Raw genomic sequence first — 17,021 nt, 5'->3', positions numbered from 1 at the left:
TTACACGGTGAGGAAAGTGATTACGACAACATCTCAGTAGAAGGATTACTAATCACAAGTAGAATCCTGGTACAAATCTCATTCTCTGTATACAAGAAAGGACACAAAATCTTTTAAACATAATTTATATACATTTATGGCTTTATACAACAAACTGTCAGGGATTGTTCTCATGTGTCTGTAGAAGTACATCAGGCACTTTTTCTGAAAATATCCACGCATGAATTTTAATTTTGCAATGTGACTAAGTCAGAGCAGTGAAGCGTTGAAGAGCTGTCACGCCACTCGCAAATAGAACTAGCAGTATGTACATGCCAATCTCTCAGATATTGCTGGTTTGTGGAACACCTTCAAAAAAGAGGCCAGTTTTCATGTTGAATAATTTGCTTTTTGCTTGCATAAACCATGCTGCATCTTATATTACGATTACCAAAATAATAATAATAATAATGAGAATACCTTATTTAAAATCAGTCATAAATTAAGAATCCTAGCAATTTCATAATGAAAATATGAATTTCAAATCAGTAAAAAATTAAAAAAGTACTAACATACATCCAGTGGTTTAACAAGTGCAAATTTTATACTGTTTTATAATTGGTCCAATTTTAACTTCTCAGGGATGCTCTGTTGACCTAAGCCAATAATAAGCAATATGATTTTTGCTTATAAGTGTAGGCAAACTGTCAGTTTATCAAAGCAGAGCTTTCCAATCAATGCATCTACTACCTAAACATATATCATATAGCTATATTATGGAAACAATACATCTTTATATTTAAAATATCTCAACAGCTCTATAATACAATAAACTTTTAATAACAGTACAAACCAGAGAAAAGTCAAAAACAAGGCTGCATAGGTAAGATCATCTGCACAATTCACAAACCAATCATTTACAACAATTCTGACAAACTAAGTTACTCCAGAAATTTGGTACTTTTACTGGAAAAGGATTTATAACTAGAGGTCACATAATGTTTGTTTTCAAGGCAGACAACATGCTCCTTCACCAACTTCACAGTATTCCAGAATTACAATTGCAAAACATTAGAATGGCACCACAAAAAACCCACCCAAAAACAGAACTAAAAAAACCCAAACAAATGAACAAAAAAACCCCCTCAAAATTAAAAAAAAAAAAAAAAAAAAAAAAAGCCAAATAGACCATGCAGCCCAAACCTCTGACTACCTACAACTGTTTCCTCACAATAATTAGAAGAGCTTTCTACAGACTGTTGTAAGGTAAGGCTACATTTATGTTATTCATATAAAAGGAAAGGAATAAAATAGCTGTTTACAGGAAGTTATACAGTAGCGGTAAATAATAAACAGGAGGTATATTGTTAAATGTAGCACGTTCAGCTGCATCCCCATGGAGCACAGCATTGATTACTTCTTTCTTTACATGCAGAGGTGGATTTTGTGACAACTTTGGCCTATGGGTATCAGTGCCTAATTGGGAGCAAACATTTTTGCACATGCAGCAGACAGAATGATCTTCAGAAACCCCTGTATGAGCCCTCCACTTGCTCCACTCTCAGGATTTACTACCATGTTTCAGAGACTAGGCATTTGATGGTGAAGATGCTACTGGAGATATTTGCCTGCAAAAGCAGGTGGCTTCGTTCAGGCTTTGGCACTAAGAACATTTGATTTTGCTCAAAACAAGTTCAAAGACCAATTTCACGCCAGGGAAGATCCTGTATCACATCAGCCTCTGGAACTGCCTGACAACCGTACAGAATATCTAAAAAAGTAGGACCAGCTGTAATTAGTAGTGATTTAAGCCCAACAGGGAGCTAAATGCTAGCACATCAATAAATACATTGCAGAGCTTTAGGAAAGTCATAACAGGATCATTAAATATATGGCTTGTTACTAAACTTCATTTACTTGGCATGTCCTGTTTCCTTCTCCACCATACACCATCACTACAGGGAAAATACGTTTCAATTAGGACACTTTCTGGTTGTGAGCTGTTTACACAAAAGAAAAATCAGTGTAAAAATATTTGTTTCTCCCCTTATTCATAACAGCCCGCCCTAGCAAAAAAACCCCAAACTGTTAATTCTGTCAGTGCATTATAAAAAAGCTCCAAGAATTTCTGTAACACAAATGTTGTGTAGCAACCAGTGAAAAGACAGGGGAGGCCTCTCATTCACACTTCCATGAAAACTGCATCATGCAATTACAAAAAATCAGAAATCGATTCGTCTAAGACCTAGTCCTGAAAAAGCTCAGGTAGCTGTCAGTGTGCTTACTCCAGCAAGACCAGGTTTTTCCACAGAAACAAGATCTCTGTTATTAATGCTCTCCCCTATCCTAAACCTCATGCATTTGTATAACTTTGCCACTTACTTCATCTTTCTTTTTGAAAAAAAGTAATTTTTTGTCCTGCAATAAGGTCAAAGTTTTAGCCTCCCACTCAAAAGTAGCATTTTTGCCTCTTCAAATCTACCGCTTTACAACAGAAACACTGATGAACCCTACAATAGTGCTAATTAAGACAAATGACAATTTTGTCCTTAATTTTACTACAATTACAAATTTTCCCCAAAAGGTCCTGCTCTTGAATGCACAAACATTATGAGACCTCCATGAAATAAATATAAATGTGAAGCATTGTACAAGCATCTTAACAATGAATACTTAACACTTCGTGGTAGTTAAAATGGTAATAGAAGCAGATGACATTTCTAAAAATGCATATATAAAACTGATTAAATATTTCTAAACATAAAGTTGTCTATATTTATACATCACACAACAAAAAAAGGGACAGAAATGTTTTGTATTCAAGATCCTTATTAAGCTTTTCTGTTATCAGCACTCCCAAGTGCTAGGGAAATTTATAAAAACATGTACTTAATCCAGTTAAAATACTGTACAAAATGAAGAGGTTATGAATGCTGCCAGATCTCAGATTTACTTTTTTTAAAGTTGCCTATGTAACAAAAGTAGATTTTAATTATAAGAAAAATAACTTGGAAAGTATTCCAAAAATTATCTTAAGCCCAACAATAAAGTGATTAATCTGACAATGAAATCCAGATATATTCTTGCATAAATTTACACAAATACAGGTAAATTATCAAATAGTATTTAACCACTACTGGTTGCTTTGAATAGTCAGTGAGTTTAGTAGGATCATATTTAACAGGCTATTCTATTCCCATATGAAATGTGTGGCAATTTTGAGTAAAATAAAGCAGTTCATACTGCTGCAAGGCAAGTCCACAGTTATCTCAATTTCATCAAAACACAGGTAACATCAGCGAAGGTTAAACTTACTTAGGGCATGAGATCATCACAGTATTCTTACAAAAGTTTATAAACTTTTCTTAGACCGAAACAGATAGTCTTAAAAAACAATTCTTCTTCTACAGATCATACTGTACAAAACTGAAAGCACAACATGATGTAAGTAAGAGTCTTTGCTGTGATTATATGGTGTAGTGAATTTGGCACTTCAGAGTAACGAAATTTCCAATGGCACAGTTCTTATCTACAGCAGCACATAACCTGCAAACCTTGGGCAAACATCCTGTACAGGAAAATACTCTCTCTGCTGCCAACTCTGACGAAAGGAAGGCAAAAGGAAAAAAAAACCCAAAAAACCAAAAAAAAGTTAGTGCATGCGCACAGCTTTGTCAAGAAAATTAAAAGAAAGGTGAAGGACATCTTTGTACTGCTTTTCTCAGTTCCTGCTGTCAGACAAGTCTGGAGAATTTAACCATAGCCTAGGAAGAAAGAAAAAACAACAAAAAAGAACAAATTAACATTCACAACAGATGAATAAATAAATCTATTAAAATATGCTCAAGCTAGCTTTAAGATATTTAAATGGGGGAAAAAAATTATTCATTACTGGCTAGTAACCAGCAAGTTTTTTTTGTTTAGAACATCGATGACAAAACATTAGTGCTCCACATGAAGTAAGAGAAGTTGGTACTTGACAGTCCTAATGCACCAGTGCAAACCTGACTCTCAAACTAACAAAGGACTGGAAAGTGACTGACTGTTACTGAGGGAGTTCACATGCCAACACAGAAGTACTCCCAGATTTTAAGCATCTTGATATTTCTTTCTTTTCCGTTTAGCTGTTTTGCAGATTTATTATGAAAAGCACAGCTTACCTCCTACTACATCCTAGCCTGACACCCAACTGTGTGTGGTTGTCTTTACGCTGTGCTGAAAACTTTGGTTAGGCAATACACTGTCAAAGTTAAAATCTAACGTTTCTCCATCCATAAGGTCATTACGGATAATCGACTCCATGTCACAGTCCAACCGTTCAATTAACATGTCATCTAAGTCACTGGGAAGCTTCTCCTGGTGGAGGGAAACAATTCCCACCCTCCCGTAGCCATTGCAGCTGTTAACAGGGGCATACGGATTCATGGCATTCATCTGCATCGGGTGACTCATAGGCACTTGTAGCGAAGTCTTCACTGTCGACAGGCGGCTTAGCCCCGACGTGTGCGACATGGTGTTCACTGTGTGTGACAAGGCACGGCCATTGACTGCTGGCTGGTTATGTCCCTGGTGAGGGCGGGCGTTGGGGTTCATCATTTTGTTGTGGGGTGGCTGGCTGCCATAGTTGGGCACCACCGAGTTGGCGACCATCAGCACACTTTGGCCCAGTGCCCTGCCGCCAGCCTGGGAAACACCAGTGTCCACCGATGCCAGGATATCGTTGTGCGGCGGAGAGTCGGAGGTCAGTAACTCCTTCAGAAGTCCCGCAGGACAGTTGTATTGGCTCATCGATCCGTAGCTTGACTTACTGTCTTGAAGAGTCTGCATAGGAATCTGGGACAAGGAGCTCATGCTAGCTTGAGCGTAAGTGAATTTCCTGTAGTCAGGATTTGGTGAACCTATACTTGTGGTCGAGGATGCGAATGAGTAACCTGGTGTTTGCTGCATCAGGGTGGCAGATGAAGACTGGGTTGACACAGTCATTGATGTATTAGGTGATAAGAGATTGAGATTATCCAAAAGATTTTCCATGTTCTCAGAATTACTCATCTCTGAAAGGCTTGGGAGAGTAGAAGTCATTTTGGTGGTTGATGATGGGTATACCATGGAGTGCACATCCCCATCTCCAAGGTCATCTTGCTCTGGCAAAATAGGAGAAAGTCTTCCACTAATTGTGCTAGCATTAGAGCTCGTTCTAGGTCGAAATGTACTCCAGTTATCAAAGTCATCATTACTGTGAGAGCTGGGACTTGCAGGCCACTTTGAGAACTGTGATCCAGGGCTGTCACCATTTCCCTCTTGACCAGACTGAAGAGATGCTTTTTTCTTGGCAGCTCTGCCTCTGCTTTTGGCAAACTTGCTGTTGTTATCCATGGATGCTGCTCGCCTCCTAGGAGATTTGCCACTCTTCCCTCCTTCAGGATTGAGCATCCACCAGGAACTCTTCCCTGTTCCTTCATTCTGCACTCTGATGAACTTGCTGTGCAGAGACAGGTTGTGACGGATTGAATTCTGAAAAACAGAATAGCATGTAAGAAATGGAGAAGACATGCATCTTTTATGGCATACTAACACCTGCTTTTGTAAGCATACTCTCATTTTGTTTGAAAACACAGGGGTAATCATTAAATAAGAAAACATGCCAGCCTGGAAACCTCTTTTATCTGCTCATCGCTCTGAACTGGCTGAAACAAGCTTGCAAAGAGCCACCACGTCAACTTGTCTGTCATCTGCCTCCATTGCATCTGACATTATAAAAAGTTCAATAAAACTGCAGGAACCGTTCTGAAATAAAAATTCCACATAAAGGAGAAAAAATAAGCCAGAAGATCAAGATTACTGAAGTGAGTCATCTAATGGGTGAACCTGACTGTATTTATGGATATTTTTTTAATTATTATTTTATGTAAAGTTCAGGAATGTTAGATTCTGTTCTATGGTCCTTGTAGTGGATTTTCATCCTGCACATCCCAAAACCCAACAGACGTGCAACACACAAACTGTCACTATTGCCACTGAGCATTAGTGAGGTTTATATCACTTGTGTTATATAGGAAAATACACATAGAAAAAGAGTTGAGGATTAAGTTCTAATTTTTATAAGTAAACATCATAAATTGCCTAAGAAATCATAGAAGATAAAGGCATATAAAGAACATAGACAAACTTGTAATGAAACCCTTAGTCTTAAAATCATCATTCTCTTTCAAAATCAACATTTTAATATGGAAAATTGACTCTTCAAATACCTGAGGGCACCAGATATCTTGTGCCAAGAATGGCCAGAGGTACTGGAGCTTTTTTTGACCTCCTCAGCCATGAGTAATGTTTCATGTTTTGTTCTTAAATACAGACAAATAAAATTTAAAAAAATCCAAAATGGAAGACCACAGGCTGACCTGTTAACAAGAGACTAATCTTTGCACTACCAAGCTGTAAAAAAACCTATTTTGCGCATATAATTTTCTGCTGAGCACATGTAAAAAACATTGTATCAACAGAAAAGTTTTCCTGCATCTTGACACAATTGCTAACAAAAGGCCACAAGTTCAAAGAGCGCTGAAACAGGCAGCCATAGATGTTAATAGAAGGGTGAGACAGTACCATGGTCTATGCTAGGACTGCAATTCATGCAGAACAAGGAGAAGGGAACCACAAAGCAATACATGAAATAAATGTTTAAAACCAGAACAGACCTCAATGGCAGAGAAATCAGTAATTCACTATCTGCCTTCCATTCAGAGTAATTTTCAGTAATTTGTCTAAAGATCCGAAGTAGGTATTCCAGGCACGAACAGTCATCTCATGGCTTAAACCAGACAACAGGTTCAAATTCCCTGCAAAAGCCATGATATGTTCTGGACCATGGAAAGCAGAACAGACCAAGCAGGACTGGCCTTCTGCTGAGCTCAACAGAAGTGGTTACTCTGGGATCACAGAGGAGGCTTTCAGTGGATGACGGCAGCAAGGAGGTGTTACAGTCCTCCAACACCTTACAGGTGCTACTGACTTGAGACCATGCCCCCAGAAGCACAGCTTCACCCCAAACAGGGGCACAAGACGCTCCTTAACATCAGAAGATGGCAGAGCATGGCCTCAAGGCACTGACTGTTCAACCAGCACAGCACTGAGTGAAACCATGTGCCCAAACTCAGAAGCCTTTCCAACCTCTCCTCTGAAGAACCATCTTTACAAGTTATCCCAGTTAAACAGACACCATCAAAAATTCCCCATCCCTGGCAGTATTTGAGGCCAGGCTGGATGGGGCTTACAGCCACCTGGTCTAGTGGAAGGCAACCCTGCCCATGGCAGGAGGGATTGGAACTAGATGGTCTTTAAGGTCTCCTTCAACCCAAAACATTCTATGACAACTCTGATTTGAGTGTTTCCTTACTCAAATTCAAAAAGAAGCCCTTCTAGAAACTGTAAAGTAAGACCATATTTCTTCACTTCAGGTAATCTTACAACCAAAATACTATCTCTGATCTAGCAATAGGGTGCTAGGGAAGGCCTTGGAGTGTTATTTGCACCAGGTGCAGCTAACACATAGGGAGGGAAAGCCTGGAAGTCCATCTTTGGACTTGCCCGCACCCCAGGGGCTGCCCGGGAAGCCTTGTGAGGCCGGCCTGGCGCAGCCCCTTGTTTTCACTCAAGGGCCACAGACGAATCTGTGCCTGACACAGGTCCAGCTCTACAAATGTCGCAAGAAAGTTACTCTGTTGATTAAAAAACCTCCTGCGCCAGTTCATTTTTTTTACTGTATTTTGTAAACATACCCAGTTGGCTCAGGATCACTGTTTACTATCAAAATAGTCATACCAAACACACAAAACATCGGGCAGGGAAAACACCGTGATGAGGCTCAGCTCGCTCTTCTCTGCTACACAAGTGTTAAATATTTAAGAAATCGCTGCTATTCCTTAGTCATCAAAAATGTTATAATCTGGTATTATTGTACCGAGGACATTTGAGGTCGCTCTTTGAGTAACAGAGCTGTCTCCTAACTCTGCCAGCAATGAAAAAAAGATTTTCCTAACAGGAAAAGGTTTGCGGCCCAGAGCTTGTTACATAAATTCCTGTTTTTCACGCAGCCAGCAGGACATTAAAGAAGCTATGATTTACTAACTTGGAAAAAGTGTTGAAGAGGTAAATCTTGTGAAAATATGCACTGCTGTTAATGATGTTGTGTCTACAAATCCTTGCCAGATGCAAACATGACCTGATAAAAAAGTATAGTTTCAGCAGTGGATCTTGGCAGCTGGAGGAATGGCGCAGCTGTTAGCGGCTGGGGCGTGTGGCGGCACCACCAGCCCCAGCACGCTGCAGAGATGCCTTCAGCCATGGGTTCGTTCCACCTGGACTTTGAGAAGCAAAGTCTCCCAAAATCTGGCCTGAATGACTCCAAAAGCAAGAGTCTGCATTTTGAAGTGGGTCTTCGCACAGCAGCAGTTCACGCCAGATCACACTGAGCGTAACTGCACTGGAATTTTATCAAAATCTGGGTCAGGATGGCAGCAGGGCTGCTGCCACCTGTGGAGAGCTTCCTGGGATTGAGTTTTTGCCTCTGAGATAAAGTAAACTTACTTCAGCATTCAGACCAGGAACTGTGGATTTGCTTATTGCTACTTTCTGATTTAAGACTCAAAATATGCAAAAACAGTATCAGCTATGTGCAATGTGAAGAGCACATCCCAGCTAATAAAACTCATGAAGTCAAGATAATTATTCCCTTGAATCTACATATTTATATAATTCTGTACTTCTGACATTTCCAACAGCGCTACCAATATCCAATACTGCATTTAAACCCAAGATATAAATAGCAAAACACGCAACTTCAGTTAAACTTGACTAATTGCTGAGAAAAATTACATCCCTATCCCATCTGAAGTTGAGGTATTTAATTTTTTTTTTTTTAGCAAATCGGGTTGGTGTTTCACTAAACACCTGAAAACTCAGTTGCTCTGTTAAACTTGACAACATTGTGCTTACTGAAGTGAGACCATATAGTGACACTTGGCCATCTTTCTTCCACCTCAGACCTTGGAGCACCAAAAGCAGAGGGAAGCAGAGCTCCTCTTTAACCCAACTGCAAACCTCTCCAACCAGGACCTAGCTGTGGATTTGTGATTATCCGGGGTGCTGTAAGACCCCAAATTTGTAAAAGCACCTACAAGTGCTCATGGTCTCTCCCACCCTCATACTTTCATCCATGGGCACAGGCAGCTCTCATTCCACTAGAGTGCAATGAGAGCCATCAAAAGGGAGAGTGAGGGATGGATGTGATAGTCAATACACTTTACAAAAACAAGTGTATTTGCTATCAAGGTGCATATGCTGACAGCATTGCAATAAGGCATGCCATGGTATCTCAGGGAGACGTAGCAACAAGTAACAAAAGTAGGAAGGAGCTGGCCTCTGGAAGAAGATGCAGTCGTAACAAACTGGGAGGCCACAGGAGCAGCACTGCTTCTATCACACATAGGTCTAGGATTTCCATTAAAATTAACAGTCTAATGACTGCCCACTAAGCTTTCATTCAAACAACATCCCAGGAGTCCACTGCTTTCTACACTTCTTCCAAGGGGATGACCTGCACAAGTTGCCAGCTTGTTGTACCATCACCTGTGGTAGCACATCCTATTAATGACACTTACAGCAGGTTTCTGAGCCAGCACAATCTCCTTGTGGTGACAACACCAAAGCAAAAGTTTTGCAGCAGAGAAGTGGAGATCCCACCCCAGGATTTCCATATGCTTTTACAGAAGACATACAATCTGTCTCTATAGGTCTTTGTATAGGAACTCTACAGCAGGTCCAGATGTTCACATCACCCTCCTCCTGGAGCCTCAGTGGCAAGCACCACTCTAAGAAGAAGTCATTAACACTCCTAGGAAAGTGTGCAGAGGCCAGAAGTTCTCCAGCACACTTGCTCACAGCTCCTCCAGCATTGACAGCCAGACAGCAGCAGCAGGGGCTAACCGTGGCAAGTGGCACCATGCGGCACCTATCCAAGGCTAAGTTAGATCATGCCTGGCAAAACAGGCAGGTTTGCCTGCAGTAGCTACACTGCCTGCACCCATTTTGCTGTGGTTTCCAACCGCACTGCCAGGTTTATGGCACTTGGATGAAGAGCCCAAGGAGGAAAGAAAACATTGCTAACTCCAGACCTACCAGAATTTCCTTTGGTACAACAGTCTGGTGTAAGGCAATCCTGTTTGTCTTACCTAGTAACTATGAGATACAAAAAGTTCAGATGCCGATGCTGCACATGGAGCTTGGATTTGCCTCAGAGCTAGTGCTAGACAGTCATAAGCACTTGGTCTGTAGACAGCACACATTTTCTGACACTACAATGCTCACCAACACAACCACACTGCAGTGTCAGAGGCCTCAAACGCTAATGAAACAGCTAATTTTGCCACCCAGGTGTGGTAATTTTTTTATTACAGCTCAGAAACCTTCTCTGGTGTCCAATAAGAGTATGGACAGAAAGCATGTCACTTAGCCTCAGGTCAAAGAGTCATATTTAGAAGATGCTGGAAACTTGCCACCTGCAGCTGCATGAAGGTGGAAGGGCAGGATTTCCTCCCAAACAGGTCATGCTTTTTTGGGTCCTTTGTTCTTGGGGAGGTGCTTTTGTTTGACTTCATTTTTCCTCCTGCACTGTTAAACAGTTAAGAAATATCAGCTGGAAAAAGTGAGGAAATACTTATCTCTTCCTAGGGGGACCTTGCACTGTTTCTCTGTGCTTTCCATTACATGTGGTGGCATAGTGAGAGTCTTTCCCAGACCACTACCTATGAAACACCACCTCCAAACATGGAGACACTTCCATAAACTGCTCCATGTGGTAAGATTTCAGCAATGCATCCCTTTTTCCATGTATCAATCTACAAGAACAGGATCGGGAATGTGTGTTACTGCTATACGGTTGTTATCCGTATCTCCTGAACACAAAGGGGCTTCCTGTGACCACATGTCAGTGGCATTAATCTAAGTCCTGCACATTCTGCATTCAAGTTCACGGATTTATACTAGCCTGTGATTCCTTCTCATAGCTGTCAAAGACTAAAAAAACTTTGAACACTGAAGGTGCTTGGCTATCCTCCAGGTTGCATCCTGCTGCCACCTGGTACTGGGGGGGGATTTCTCAACCACTGTAGTGTTCTTCTCTGGATCCTGGTAACATGCAGGAACAGAAAATGCATACCCAGCTTCAGACATCTATGTTTAAGACTCGGCTGTCCATGCCTACATGTCAGAGCAGGCAACTCTGTTGACACGTATTTGAGTATTTCCCAATACACTCTATATCCTCTTCTTCATCCTAGGTAGACTCCTTGAAAGCACCTAACCATAATGGCAGTTTGGACATTTCTAATGAGATGATAACACTGCCTAGTCTCCCTACACAGGCATTTAGGAAGAAGGAAAGTAAAAACCACAAGCAAGGTTCACAGTATGCCCAGGGTGCACACAGGGCAAGCACACACCTGGATACTGTTCCACATATGATGACTCCAACCAATACTTTTGAGCACTGTTTTGTTTTCTGTGCCTTCAAGAGAGAGACAGGGCCACAGCCAGGTTAATCATCACCTACATCAGTGTCAATACTGTGTGTTGTAACTACATTTATTTCTGTGAGCACAATACAAGCATGATATATCATCAACACATAAAGACCAAATATATAGACATTTTCTAGGATTTCAAAGCCAAGGAAATTACATGACACTGGCTAGAAAAAGGGACAAAAAATGCACATGAAAAAATGAGACTTTTAAATTAAGTTTGTTGAATGCACATTCATCCCTCTGGTAGAATCATCTGGGGAACCAAGACAGCCGACAGGTTTGTCTAAAATCTATCAATTTTCAAAGGTGAAAGAAAGGCAACAATAAGAAGGCACCACAGCGTCATTATTAAAAAAATGGCAAATAGCCATCAGGATAAATGATGGCTTCATTTATCAACTTAATTTATCACAACATTAGAAGTTGTTAAGTGTAGAAAAATAAATGTCAAATTAAAAAATTCAAAGATAACAGGGATAACTATTTTTGGTGATCCAGACAAATTCTAATACTGCCTTTACAAAACTGATGCTGCAAGCTTTCTATTCCAACAGATGGAAAACAAGTGTTTGACAAATATAAGGGTTCCATATTTGTAAATAAACATTTCTGTTTCCCACAAATATGAAACATATATATGGATATATACAGCCCATGATGAAGCAAGTTCACCAGTGAGATAGGAGGCCAACAAGAAGACCTCACTGAAGAGGAATGTTTCAAAGTCAGAATGCCTTTCAAACCAGGGCTTCTTCTCTGCTCTCCTTAAGCACCCTCAGACCTCTGGCCTTCACAAGCAGCCTGTGCAATTACGTCTGTAACACAAAAACAGCAAAGCAGGAGGACTTGTGAATAACCTGAGAGACCAGGCGCTATCACACAAAAGCTGGTAAAGAACTCAATTAATAAAACATCAGAGATCAGGGAAATAATCAGTCTTTCAAACCAGTCCCACAAAATATTGCCATTGCACGTACAAAAGCCTGCATCTTTTGTTCAGGAAAGGTGAGGGAACACCTGCATTATGCCAACACCAGACCAAATGAATGGCAGCGCAGTCCAGGTGAGCACCGTGCACCACTGCTAAGGTGTGCCCATCAAAGGGGTTAAAAGCACTGGAATCACCTGTAGTCCATCAAGCCCTGAGGAAGGCTGCTGTGATTCGTGGTGGGGAGATAGCCCTTTCACAATTATTCACCGTGGGCTCTAATGCAGGGACCAGGAATGCAACTCTGCAGGGACACAGGCAGCACAGAGCCATAATGGTCTGAGGAAAAGCTGTCCTCAAATGCAGAGCAAAAGCAGGTTATTGAAAGGAAAACATGAATCACAGTTATAGGCAAAGTTCACTAAACTGAAAAAAAAAAATTAAGTAATAAAGTAGCAGTTCATCCATACAATGTCAGAATGACTAATAGCTTAAAATTTTATTCTGCAGCTATAGTAAAGAGAGACTAAGCGGTGTTTATTTTTTTTTCAGCCAGTGGGAATAATTATGATCAGCAGGACAAAAAACCTTAATCACTCATTTCCTGTTTAACAGACAGCCTGCTTCACCTCTGCCACTCTCCACTGTTACACCCAATTCATCACAAAGACTACAGCACTCTTTATAGAAATCTTTCCCCCCAGCTCTTTTTCTTTCTCAAACTAAACTGCCTTTTATTGACATTTGTTAGCTCTAATGAAGAGGCACAAAAGTGTATACATGCTAAATATATCAATGCTAATTAGACTAGCAGATCATCTTAAAAGCAACACTGGAAATATGCTCTTACCAATTAGAAGCAATAAGGTCAGAAGTAGGCCAAGGTCTTAAATGCAAACTACAGAGGTGAAAACATGTTGTAGTAGAAAATAGGGTTGATTTTTTACATTGGCCTTTGAGAGCACACAGAGAACTTCCAAGAAAAAAGGCACAATCAAAAACCCCAGATAGGATTACTCAAAAAGCTTTAACTGTTAAGTGAAACAACTGTGAAGATCCCTGCCTGAGAAGCCACTTAAGTTTTACAGACTGAAATCCCTGCATTATTAAAGCAGATCTCTGCCACTTGTCTAGTTAAAGGCACAAGCAAACCTAAACCTGTATGTTTGACTTCATCTGGATACTTTGCTAGGGAGCCACAGATCTTCATTTTCATTAATTAAGGCTATTTGCTTCCACAAAACCACTGAGAGCTTAAAAGGTTGGGATGATTGTCAAGACCTGGTGGATCTACATGCAAACAGTTAAAACTGAGGCAGGTAAAGCAAAGCAGGATCTACTGGAGACACAGGCTAAGTTCATGACACTTGCCCCATCCACTGCCCATGGGCTGGCCATGCCCTGGAGAAGTTTGAGGACTGTCTGTATTTCTTACCTTGAGAAGCAACATATTAAAGGGATGTAGAGATCCAACAGTATAAAAAGCTCTGTTGACTGAGCCTTTGCGTAGAATACAACAAAGTAAATATATCTCCTTATTACACTTGCATTAGCCTAGCAGAGGCAGTCTTTTCATTTAGCAAGCAAAGGACTACAGGACTTGCATTCTGTGGTCCTGGATGTCACTGAATATCAGTTTTTCAGAAACAAAGAGTCAATGAAAGCAGCAAGCTTCCTCTGCAGCAGGGTTAGCTGTGCCCCACAGGAAATCCCTGGCTTGAGGAAGCTGCAAGGCTTGTGAAAAGAAGGGCAAAATGTTTTATTTACAGGCTGAATGATATCTTAGGCTACATCTCACCATGTATTTGATCTTTATTTTGACTATAACAAGTGCAAGGATATACTAGCAAAATTTTATACAGTCCCCCAAACTACTAAAAGAAAACTAAAACAAAGTTAAGTGGAATTTTTTGTTTGGCTTAGGTCATCTTTAGAAACTATTTAGTGCATCTAATGGTTAAGATGCCAAATTTGTAAGGGGACAGTGTCAGCTTAAAAACAGCAACCACACCATGAATTTCACCTAGTGCTGTAAATATCTGATGTTGATGTAGTAAACAGGAGAAACTGAGGAAAGAAGAAAGTGACATTTATCTTTTCCTTATTTTCTTTTGCATTTGAATGCAGTCCAGTACAAAGTCACTGTTTTACTATTTATGTTTCCTCTAGCCAACTTACCCTTTATCTGTCTTATACATGAAAAGAAAACATAATACAATTTTCCTGATAACAAAGCAGTAGCAGAAAAGAATTGATTTCTTATGTTTTTGTTAAAATAGCTTAAATAGGATCATATTCAAATTCTCTTTATACTCCAGCATATCTGCAAATATGTAAAGGATATTGCTTTATACAGTCAATATTTGTTCATTTCTCTTTGTGTTTTTATACCCCAAATTCACAAGAAGCGATTATATATCTTCAACGACTCCTCTTCCTACACCCCAAAGAGGCACCACATAAACTAGGTATTATGTTTCTCCCCAGCTTCTTAGAACACAGTTTGCCTTGGTACTTATTTTCCCCCACCACAGAAGCAGGTCAGACCACCAGCACACTCTCTACAGGAAAGTTCTTTTCAACTGAAGTTTGCTCCCACAGCCTAGCAGATTTTATATAACACAATTTACTACTCCAAAGCCAGCAAAACACCCTCATCCAAATTTCAGGACAGCCTTTGGCTATAATCCAGCGTGCACTGCCCCTCTCCACTCTCTGGCCACTTGCAGCCACCCTCTTGCAAAAGATGAGGTTAATACTTCAAAGGTATTTTAGCTGATTTCCTTGGGACTCAGAGGACTCCTGCTGGGTGGCTGCACTGCTCATGCCAGTGTCTTCCTCTCAGATGCCGCTTTCTGTGATGTTCTTCGGGCTGCAGTTCAAGAATTGCTGGCACTCCTCACTGGGTTTTATGACATCTGCTCAGTATTATAAAGCCAGAGTCATCCAATCTTGCAAAACATGTAGCACCAACTCTGAACAGCTACCCCCAGACAGGCTCAGAATTTTCAGTGGGCTATGGGAGGCAGAGCAGTATTTCTCAGAACAAGATGGGCACTCAGAGGAGGGAATCTAAAGGCCAATTTCTTCCCTCACACCCATTTTGGAAGCATTCCTAGTCCCTCACTACTGTAGGCTGTGCTCTGTACTTAAGAGACCCTTATTAAATCAAAGAACTATTTACAATCTACATACTGGCAAGTCCACATTCCCATAGAATGTCATCTGGCAACAGTGACTTAAATCATCAGCTCTGTATTTATTTGCTTTCCTCCTTCACAAACAAGAAAAGTAAAAAGGACAAGAAAAAGCCATGTTTTTAATGACAAAAATGGAATTAACAGAGTAAAGCCCAAGAGCTCTGAAGCACCAGCACATATCACTATACCCAAACGTCCTTTCTTTTTTTTTTAAGCAGTAAAATTTTACAGTGAGTACAATGAAAAGGAAGATTAGCAGCACTATTGTGGCTTGAGATCTTTTACGTACACACCTACTGCTAGAGGTACAGGACCCCAGATAAGAGGTGGACACAAAAAAAGACAGCTTCCAGACTGGGCCACTTGCAAAAATGAGATTTGTTAGACATTTTGGGTGCTAGATTTCTCCTACCAACTAGGTCTAATAAATTATCCCTCATTACTATATCTTTCCATTTGATATACACAAGGAAACTGGCCTTACCATGGCTGCTCAGAGATCAGACCTCATTCAGGCTCCCATTTCCCTGGGCAGAGCCTGACACAGGGAAGCTCTGGGCGCAAGGTGCCTTTTACCAGGTGGAACAGGAGGTGCCCCAGGGAGGACACTGTATCACTCTTATCAGTTCAGAAAAGAAAACATTGTTTTGAAAAGCCTCCTCTCCTCCACAGTAATCCCTCAAACCCAAAAAGCTCTTATCAACTTCCAGATTAGGCTTCCTCCTCCTAGAGGTCACAGTCTTCATGTGGTGCAAGCTTCACCATCATCACCACAATCCCCCTCAAAGAGAAGCTCACATGTAACTGGGCATCCCAAGCCTGCCAGCCTCAATATTCATATTTAAGGACTGCAACAGTCACATTCCCAATCACAAAGCCTGCCAGGGGCCTCCCATCCTTTTGCCCAAAGATGAAGAAAGCAGTGGAGCTTCCCTCCAGCTTTCCCCAGATAAGCATTAAAGCATATTAAGGCAAAAGCACAGCTGACCCTGGGAGCTAAAAGGCTGTAAATCAATTCAAAGGGGCTCAAGAAAGAAGTTTTAAGTTACTCCAGAGAGACTTGCTCAGTATTTGTCTCCTGACAGCTTTTGCTTCTTTCAAGTACTTCAGTTTAGTTCTGCCTTTTGCAGACAGAGAGAGAAGCAATGCAGCGTCCCCTGTGCAGCTCCAAAGATGTGCAAACTCTTTAACTGAGCTCATCAGAATGGGGCACTTGTTTCAAATAAATAATTAAATAAATAAATAAAATTTACAGGACATTAACTTACATCTGATTAAAAATAGCAGGAATGTCAGCAGTAGGAGCTGTCATTTGTAATAGCTATCAAGACACAG

The 17,021-nt window shown here is 40.7% G+C and overlaps 1 protein-coding gene across 1 annotated transcript in view; it reads right to left on the bottom strand.

Moving 5' to 3' along the window:
- Nucleotides 1-116: 116 nt before the first annotated feature.
- The window catches only part of FOXO1 (forkhead box O1), a 61,140-nt gene continuing 44,235 nt past the window's right edge, over nucleotides 117-17,021 (bottom strand). Inside the window, exons 2-3 of the mRNA XM_030945714.1 lie at nucleotides 4,140-5,490; nucleotides 117-3,743 (exon numbers count right to left, since the gene is read on the bottom strand). Of these exons, the coding sequence (XP_030801574.1) occupies nucleotides 4,153-5,490 (1,338 nt within the window). The 3' untranslated portion in view covers nucleotides 117-3,743; nucleotides 4,140-4,152. The remainder of the gene's footprint in view (nucleotides 3,744-4,139; nucleotides 5,491-17,021) is intronic.

The sequence above is a fragment of the Camarhynchus parvulus genome, chromosome 1, assembly GCF_901933205.1.
Source record: "Camarhynchus parvulus chromosome 1, STF_HiC, whole genome shotgun sequence".
NCBI classification, from domain to species: Eukaryota; Metazoa; Chordata; class Aves; order Passeriformes; family Thraupidae; genus Camarhynchus; species Camarhynchus parvulus.
The sequence above is the reverse complement of the archived record's forward strand: the minus strand, read 5'-3'. Positions and strand labels throughout refer to the sequence as shown.